General features: G+C 39.5%; 1 protein-coding gene across 2 annotated transcripts in view; it reads right to left on the reverse strand.

The window, feature by feature from the left end:
* The window catches only part of PSME4 (proteasome activator subunit 4), a 98211-nt gene extending 87881 nt beyond the window's left edge, over positions 1-10330 (reverse strand). The window contains exon 1 of one of the 2 annotated variants that reach the window (XM_081313373.1): positions 9808-10330. In XM_081313373.1, coding sequence (XP_081169499.1) covers positions 9808-10034 — 227 coding nt within the window. In that variant the 5' untranslated portion in view covers positions 10035-10330. The remainder of the gene's footprint in view (positions 1-9807) is intronic. The other variant, XM_081313372.1, reaches the window with a different exon arrangement.

Below are 10330 nucleotides of genomic sequence, written 5' to 3' on the forward strand. Positions count from 1 at the left end.
AATGCTAAAATTATCTTTATGGTAAGGTGACAATAACAGAACCTTGCAAATCTGAAAGCACTTCCCACCACCACCACCCTTATGTCCCAGAGAACTAGTGAGAGTCAATTCTGAGACTTTTTCCATCCCTATTCCTGCATTTCTCTCATCACCCTGAGATACGGCACACTCCTTACCTGCAACTCTGTCCACTTAATAAACTATGAGACCACTTAACTGCAATTGGGAGTATCAGGATTCTTGTTGTTGAGAGAAGCAATCACATGATGTTTTGCTTAATAGCTGCTTTGTTCAATGACTGAAATTCTGGCTCCAATCGTGGTCATAAGTCAAGGACTACCTGTAGTTTTTCACTCTAGTTTCTTTCAATTCTTTCCCTTTCTTCCCTAAATCCACTCCTGATACTACCAACGAATGGTCCCCCCTTAAATAAATAACCAGAACCTCTTACACACACTCTCATTCATTCTCTTTTATTGCACATAATCATTTAATCATGCTTTTTGATTCATTCCTTTTCCATTGTACTCATGGACACACACATGCTTAAGTTATATACTTGAAATGAACATATTTTTTCTAAGCAGATAATCACCATTCTTATTCATCCTTGAGTTTCTGAATTGTTCAATACATTTTATGTACTGCATGTCACTTAATCAACACCAAAACCAAATCCTGCATTGCATTAATTCAGAATATTGAATAGTATTTCCAACAACTCATCCCTGGTTTTTCCAGTTATCACCATTCAATAAAGTATAACAGCCAATTATCACTAACCTATGAACTCCTGCTTCCATACATAATCATAGCAATCCTGAAGACACCGGATCATATACATTCCAGAATGTATTTAATTTTCCTGGATGTATTAGCCAAGCTCATTTCTCAAGAGATTGGTTACCTTCATCCAAGTCTAGTACATCATATACATTCCAGAGTGTATTAATCTCATTTCTCAAGAGATTGATTACCTTCCTCCAGGTCTAGCACATCATATACATTCCAGAGTGTATTTAACTTTCCTGGATGTATTAATCAATCTCATTTCTCAAGAGATTGATTACCTTCATCCAGGTTTAGTACATATTACATCTTAGTATAAGTTTCACAGTTACACAATACTTTTTAATTTTATTAATTTGTTCAATAACATTATTATATACTCCTACATTTCAAATGGCATTATTTCATGTGTCATGGTCATCATTGGATGGACTCATAGTTATTGAACTCCACCATCCATTTTGGTTATGTCAATAAAAGTTTTCACGTACCACTTCTTAATAAAATAGAAAGATGTGGTCTGGTTACCAGCTTTAAGAATACCCATGCTACAAACTCCTTTACTATTGGTGCTAAACATGTGGGTCAGTATGCCTAAAAACAGAAGCCCACATTTGCTCCAAGAATGGTCATATTATTCTATGTAACCTAGGATCCCTAATTTAAAAACTACCTCAAAAGCAAAATAATGTTATCCACATCCTATGAATTAGGAGGTATATGGTAATGTACTGAGAAACATTCAAGATGCTCTGGCAATAGGACCGAACAAATAATATCTTTATTAAGTGACAGAAAGATGGGACACCAAATGAATCCCTGAGTGTGCTGTCACAGAAAAGGTGGGGGGTAGGATTCTCCCAGTCACCTATCTAAGGCAGAAGAGTACTCATGAAAAAATCTTGGAAGACAAACAGTAAGGAAGCACTTATTAAACATCCTGAATATTCTTGTCTAAAAAAAATGTTGAACCATTATATTCATTGCAAATTAACATAAAAGCTATGAAATATTTCAAAACATGCTTTAAAATAACAGCTTATACTTATCCTAAATATCTGGATTCATTTTGAAGGACATTTTCGTAAGTCAAAAAATGGGAAACCAACTTTTTGTCAGCAGGTTTGTGAAGTAAATATTGTGAACCTCTTAGATTTGCAAATCACTACTGTAATCCCTGAGACAATAAAAGCTGACTCTGCATTCATCTGCAATGTTTTCTAATATCATAATATCTGTGTTTCTAGTTAGTAAAATATCTTTGCCAACATTAATATATTTTATTCACCAAACCATGATTAGAATTAAACATATAACGGCAGAAAAAAATACAGCTAGACTTTTTATTATAAGAAAGTTCATGCTATTTCAATTAGCAAGCTTGCTTAATGTATTCATTTTTGTACATCTTTGGAGACAGTTATGAACTCTAGCAAAATACAGAGGGGTTAGAAATGTTAATTCAGAAACTGATAATGGACAGAACTGCTATTTGAAATGTCCTTTTCTTTGTTCTTTATACTCATTATTTGCAGTTAGTATATGAGCTTTTAACTTCTTTTAATATCATGTTGATAAAATGCTTTATGTGCACGCTCTCTAGCAAATATTTTCCTTCAGGGATTATTATATTAAACAAGCAGTGAACTCTTATACAAAAGTGTTGACTAGGAATGTCAGCATTCAAATGTGCTATCAAATTGCTGTTCCCTGTAGGCAGAGTGATTTTTTTTATTTATTCTGTCACATCAAAAAGTGAATGGGAAGAGCAAGATTGAGTAATTTCTAAATACAGTTTCAACAATAAAAAAACACTGCATGTCATTTTTTTTAAAAAAATAGAAAATAATTAAAAATAAAGATATCTTAAATTTATTTTTTTTAAATTTAGATACACTGTCTCTTCTGAAGTAGTGCCAGTTCAACCTACATACATGAGAATTAATAATCAAGATATACCTAAAACAGTGATGGCGAACCTTTTAGAGACCGAGTACCCAAACTGCAACCCAAAACCCACTTATGTATCATCGGGTGCTGGGTGGGCGTGGCCCTTTGGGTGGGCATGGCTGTGGTGGTAATGGCAGACTTGTTGGGACTAAAAAATCCAATCAATCAATTCCAACTTTGAGAGATATTTTTTTCCCCGCGAGAAGTTGAAAATGATTGATTGATTGATTGAACCGGGTTTTTTTGCACACAGCGGAGGAGGCCTAAAGCGAAAAGGTTTTATAAAACCCAGCTGAAGGCCTAGGACTGGGCCGATGGTGTGCGTGCCCACAGAGAGGGCTCTGCGCGCCACCTGTGGCACCCGTGCCATAGGTTCGCCATCATGGACCTAAACTGATATTTGTAAACCAACCAGTCACTCAGGTGTGATAGGTGGTAAGATGGATGGGTGGACGGACTGGATGATTTCACTGTAGATGGGTAGGTGGATGGGTAGGTAGGTACGCAGGTAGGTAGAGAGATTTGTAAGTAATAATATGCTTGAACAATACAACAGTAAATTATTTCCATATGCTGCCAAGAGAACTACATGGATGTATCCATGAAGTAAGAAGTTGGGCTTTATCTCCCTTCCCAAAAGAATCTTCACCTTTCATATATATTATGACAAGAGGTTTCTAATTATAAGTTAAGAACCTCTAGAAACTCATGAGCAAATTGGGATCACAAAGCCAGATCACTGGCCCACAAAGTGAGCAGGGGGCTGTGCAGGCTGCAGAGCTGGAGGCAAGCTGGCAGGGCCATTATAAAGCCAAATTCAATGTAAGCAGTTGTCAGCCCTCCCTGGTAAATCAGATAGGAAACATGACCAGATAAGCTAATTCTACTTTACTGTAAACCTATATTAACAAAATCTGGCAAATCTGAAAGTACACATCTCCTGCCTCTCTTTTTACAGCTTGATCAACTTAGGGCAGGTTCTACCAAAGTTTCTTATCATTAAGCAATTGTGGGTTCCTCCCTCTCTTCCCTAGACAGCATCTCTTCCCTTCCTCCCTGAAGATCATTCCCATGTACTATTAGAGCAGCAAGGCTTGGAAGCGGGGTTAAAGGTTAGCTATGAGCAGTGCAGAGGATCTCATAGAAGGCTTGACCAGGCAACGTGAGACTGAGTTCTGACTGATCTAACTTTGGTCAGGGATAGTCAGAATATTTTTCTGGAGGGGGGTTCAGGTGCTTATACACCATTTTCTCCAATTTACTTATAGCTTCCACAGAACTGGGATTCTTGCAAGCTCCAAGAACCAAGAAAGGCAAATAGAATTACTTCTGAGCAGTTTCTTTCTTGTCCCTCACTTATAGACAGATACCTTGCCAAACTAAAGCAGCTCCTTGCATCATTAAAGATATACTTTGACAATTGCTACATAGAAGCCATCTTAACTCTCTCCCAAACAATCTATCTAAACACCTCTTGGCTCCCTGGAATGTAGCCCCTGCCTCCTGGGAATCCAAACTACATTCCACCAGATTCCATCCTCCAGTCTCTTTTTCTTCAAACTCAGTCAGGTTTACTCACTAAACACATTCTTTTCAGCCAGGCAATGCAGGTTTGGTTCTATATCTTAGGGAAGGGGCACCCCAAAACGTAATGCAGCATTCTCTGAGCCCTACAAAAACTCAATCCTGCTCTGGATGGATGTATAAACCCGCTGTGAAACCATCTACTGACTGAGCTCTGACACTGATCACAAAGAAGATAAAGAACAAAATACAATAACTATTTGATGCTAAATTGGTAATTTGGGGCACACATTACTATTAAAGAGGACTTACTAGTTTTATCATAAGGGTCATACAAATCTATCATTTACCCTTATTCATATTATAGAGTGTACTGTATATAATTAAATTCAGTAAATAACCTTAATAGTAGCTTCAGTATTTATAGTATCTGAACTGAAATAAGGAAGACAAGTACAAATCATTTTGGACCTTAAAGAACAATAAAAGAGCATAATCAATCTTGGTTCTGATGCTTTTAGTACAGTATTGGAAATTAAAAACACCTCAGGTCAGGAAAGCTGTATGGGAGATCTGTATAGCACCAAATGCTATACAGAAGCAGAGAATGAGACTATACTTATTGTTCCCATTCTCAATGGAGCCAGCATGTGAAATAAAAGCTGTATGTCCTGTAAGACTCAGCTTTAAGAAATGTGCTTCCTGTAGATTCAAGCTGATTCTATATAAGCTCTCGTGAATCTGCTCCTATATTTAAATATCCTGACCAAGCCATTTTATTTACAATTCTTTGCTATGCATCATGACTTCTCTTTGCCCAACTAACTGTAACAAGTGCTTTACTGACCACAGGCTGTTCTCTACTGCCTGTGTACCAGTTAGGACTTTTATAATCATAACTTAAAGTTCATGAATATTATGCTGCAGATTTCAAATATTTGACCACAAACTGACATTGGAAATTGAAACTGATATCTCAACAATTTTTTCAAACACTGAAAATTCAATAATTCCATTATTTCATCTTAGAAACATAAATAAAAATCTAATAAACATAATAACAGCTAAAATATAATTACAACATACTAGGAAGTGTTAATATGGTTATCTTCTACAGTCACAGGACTTTTCAGAAGCCAAACCAAATATCTGGGCATTGCTTCAGCACGTTGTGACAGCATTAGTCCATAACTCATATTAGAATGAAAACACATTCTGCTGTAAACACAGTCAGGGAGAACCCATGGTTACTGGAGAAGTAATGTCATACTACATCTACTCAAGTTCAAAACATATTTGTAAGGCAACCATGTGAGTAATTTTATATTTATCAATATAACTCTAAGAATCTTTCTTGTAAACAAAGTCACTTACAATGACAAATTCAAGATTTATATAGAATATTAACTCCTCAAGCATACCCTAACCATTTTTTACCATTATTAAGAGCACAGTAGACTAGAAACTAACCAAGGCAACAAACAACCCCCCCTTGTGTATTTGGTTATTATGGCAGCATGGTATAACTTGCTTTTAAACAATTATTTGATCTGTATGAAATATAGTTCTTGACCTATGACTATTTTGAGCCTGCCCATTACAGTTGCATATTGTGACAGCTGTTAAGTGAGATTTCCTTGCTTAAAACCCCCACACCTGCTGATGTGGTTAACAGCTGAGCTCTCAAGATTTTCCCCACCCCAAGACACCCAGTGCTCCACTTCCTGCCACTTGAGGTTCCCACAACCATTTGGCCTGCTTTCCACCCAATACCAGGTCCCTGCAGGCCTTTCCCTTCCAGCAGCTCACCACAGGGGGCTTGGGACTCCTTACCATCACTGCCTGTTACCCATCGCACATTTATCTTTTGAAGACCTCCAGAGTTCCAGACCTCACATTGGGGAAGGAGATCACCCCACTCCATCCCTCAATGTTCTTGAGCCATGCGGCCATGTAACTCAAATGGCGGCCATTTCCATGACAGGGCCAAGCAGTCCAGGGACAGAGCACTCCACTCCAATTTCTTAACAGTTTCTGCAGTACTGAGGCTCTCTCTGTAGCCCAGGAATGGAATGGCCTACCTTCCTTACCCAACATGAGGTCCAGACTCAGGAGACCTTCCAAAGATAAGTGTGTGATAGGTATGGGAGGGAGAGGAGGACCAAGCCCAATGGGGGAAAAACAGGCCCAAGGCCTGTGGGGACCTGGCAAGATAGGATGGTGGGGGGAGATAGGTAGGGGATGCTACAACTTTCCTGCAGCCAGTTGTAAGGGGAAATGACACGGAGATGCTGCAGTGGCTGTAATTTCAAAACAGGATTGAAAGTATCTTTTGAGGGGTCTTTTGAAACTTATGGGAAGCTGTCAAGAAATATTAAAAATGATCATCTCACTAAACAGCAGCAGCAAAGCAGCAAAAAAATTTCCAAAGGGAATGGGTCTCAACATTATGTAAGCTATCCTAATTCACAAAAGTTTGCCATATGATGCAGCATTTTGCCCAACTGAAGATTACAAAGTGTCAAACATATATAAGAGTTTTAGTAGTATAGTACCGTATATGTTTTACGACTTTCATAACATTTTTTAAAATTTCATATTTCTAGACTTTGGGCAAGTAGATTCAAAGCATCTTTCTTTATTCTTAAACCTGAACAGAAGCATTTGGTGTAATGGCTAAAATCTTTTATCTGGACAGATTAAGCAGAATAGCCTATCTAGGAACAATCATTTAAAGACATCAGCTTTACACTTTTGAATGCATATTAGTTTCATAGATAAATTCAGTCTTTTGTCCATACCTGTATTTTCCGTTGTTTGAAAAAATATCATTGTAGCACTAGCAAACAGAATTCAGAATGGCAATCTATTACATACAATCTATCTAGCATTTATTGTGCTAGATAGGCCATGAAATATTAATAACACTGATTTTTTAATTTTTTTTAAAAAATATTAGAGCAATGCCCAAATGTATACTGGGACTTTCAATAGATTGTAAATTTTTGAATGTAATTCCAAATTGTTGTTCAGGTGTACAATAAACATTGCTATCTTGACAATTGTTTTTTCTAAGTGCTAGCGTTTCTAAATAAATATATTTTATTAAATTAGTACAAAAATCAGTTATATCATGAACCAGTCATGACTGGAATGTATACAGCCTATGGAATACTAAATAATGAAATAATATTTTCTTCATAAGTAGCAAGTATTATAAACTCATCTCTTCTACTGCCAATAGGAAAGATGCATAATAGTCGTTTTATCATTCTCCAAAAGATAATTAAGATAATTTAAAGAGCTTATTTTGACTTTGAATAAACCTTTTATAAATAAAACATTTGTTACTGCCACAAAAAGCAAAACCTCCTAGATTGTTCTCTGTAGTGAAATGAAATATCTGTTTTGGAGCTGGTAGTATTATCACCCTGTAATGCAGCTTCAAAAAAGCATAATAAATCTTCTGAAGTTATTGAACAAAACCTCTGCCCCAGTCTTGAGAATAATCTATTTTTAAGAATACTGAGTAGTGGGTGATTCAGTAGCTGCGTATTGTACTATAAAGTGCAATAAACTATTAATTTACTTAATACTGTCAGCTAACAAACTTTTTCTTCTAAAGTCCAAATGAGCATTGAAAGATGACACTTAACATTAGCCCACCCAAGTAGTTGCACATGCTGAGGTGATGGCAATTTATTCCCATGAAAAGGTTCCAGCACATGCCCCAGTCAGAAGGTCACTTCAAGAGCCAAGTTGCAACCTTACAACTACTTATAACCTCTCCACTAGTTGATCGTGTCACTTGGATAAATACCACCAAACAAAGCTAAGATGCTGGAGTAATACAGACAAAAAGAGGACATGAAGCATGGAAGCTCACTACTGTACTTAAAAAGAGCAGCAGAACGTAATCCTTAATACAAGAAGCTCTATACCAGACATGTCAAACACAAGGCCCGGGGGCCAGATCCGGCCCGCAAAGTGGTTTCATGTGGTCCCCGAAGCCATCCTGGAAACAGTGAGGGAACGGTCCCTGCTACCTTGGTCCTGGCCCAGAGACCCTCCTTCTGCCAGAGACCCCCAGATCTGTCCCACTCCTGCCCAGGCCCCCATAGGCCCCCTTGATGCCAATGATGTAGAGCTGGCCATGCCCACCCAGTAGGCCATACACACTCCAGCTGCGCCCACCCAGTAGGCCGCGCCCACCCTGGCCATACCCCCCCCCGAGGGCAACCACAATGCTGATGTGGCCCTCAATGAAATTGAGTTTGACACCCCTGCTCTATAATATCAGTGTCATACAATTTTGTTCTAATTAAAAATATACTGCCCATTGCCTTAGGTGCCAAATGTGAAACAAATTATATTTTTGTTCAGTTTAGAGAAATACAGCTTTATAATCAAAATATGGCAGAGTCCATTAATGTTATTTTAAGTTATGCATTTTCAGTGGGAACCAAAAGCTAAATAGAGGTTCTGGAAAGAGAGGATTAAGCATCCTTTGAGCCATCTTCAACAAAAAGTTACTGTTTCCAGCCATGGCCATTCCCACTTTTCGTTTGCTTAGATCAGCTGCTTTTATAAGTATTTAACTACAATTTCCCAAGGTGTCTGTGAAATAAACTTTTGTTTAAAGAAAGGATTAAAAGTACTAATATTAAAAAAATAAAGCATCTCAAGCTCTCCAGTAGAAAGAAATTTAAATTTCAAGTCCTGGCAAAACATAGCCAAAGGTGGAATGGTTCAGTATGTACCAGACCAATCTCTCCTACCCTCTTATTTAAAAACAGTGGTAATGAAGACATCCAATTTATCTCCAAAAAGTAATAAATATATATTTCACACACAAGCAGGCACGTGCACACGTGGCAATTTTCTTTCCAATACGGATAGTAAATGTTCATCCCTACCAAAGTAAGAAGTACCTTCAGATACTTAATCTTAAATCCAAAACCTAGTTCAATAGAAATTCAAACTGTTCTCAAGAAACCACGTTCACGACCTTTTGTTAGTTTATTACTGTTAAGAGAGCATTACTTATTTAATGGACATGTCCTAAATTCCCCTTTCCCTTCTCTTTTATTTACTGTGAATGGAAGACTGGCTAAGGGGGGGGGAGGGGAGAGGGGAAGGAAAGAAAATCCTGGTTTGATGCAAAAATCCAGACTCAAGAGGGGTAGGAAGTGTTGGTTGGAGGGCTAAGGTGGGCTTCAAGCCAGGGTGGTCTTTGGGAGGTTGACTGAGTATTGGCCCCCCCAAGCCTTAGTTAAAAGAAGAAGCCGACACAATATCACACTCCGAATCAAAAGAGAAGGGAAGGGTTCCTTTCTGTGATCACCCCGTCTTTCTCTACCCCAGGGGTCTTCAAACTTGGCCCTTTTATGACTTGTGGACTTCAACTCCCAGAATTCCTCAGCCAGCAAAGCTGGCTGAGGAATTCTGGGAGTTAAAGTCCACAAGTCATAAAAGGGCCAAGTTTGAAGACCCCTGCTCTACCCAAATTGCAGTCCATTCCACCCCATCTCCAGCCAAGCTCACGTGGAAAGCTTTCTCGTCCAGAAGAGGCCGCCGGGCCAAAGCTCCTGAAGCTGAACAGCCCGGCTGAGGTTCAGTTTGATCTGGGCAAGGAGGTAGCCGGCCTCGGCTTCTAGCTTATCGCCGTAGGGTAGCAGCTTATTGTACACCAGTTCCTTCTGTACGGCTGGATGCGGTAGGGCCGGCGGTAGGGGAGGCGGCGGCTCGGCAGCGACGCCGGCCTTAGCCATGGCCGCCTCCTTCCTTGTCCTGTTGGATAAACCGCCTGTCTCCCGCCGCCCCGAAGACTCCGCTGCCGCCGGCTTCTTTGCGTTCGCCCGCCGGATCGGCCCGGCTGTTGGCAGCCCGGCTACCGAACCCGACTGCCTCGAGAGCGTCTGTCACACAGCGGCTCCTGGTGACGGAAGCAACAGAGCGAACGAACCCAGCAGCGCCGACCTTGTCGCCGTCTCCTGCTGCTGCCGCTGCCGCTGCTGCTGCCGCCCGACGCTGCTGGTTAGAGCAGGCGGGCGACGCGGAGGTCACT

Source organism: Vipera berus, assembly GCF_964194415.1.
Source record: "Vipera berus genome assembly, chromosome: 1".
Classification (NCBI taxonomy): domain Eukaryota; kingdom Metazoa; phylum Chordata; class Lepidosauria; order Squamata; family Viperidae; genus Vipera; species Vipera berus.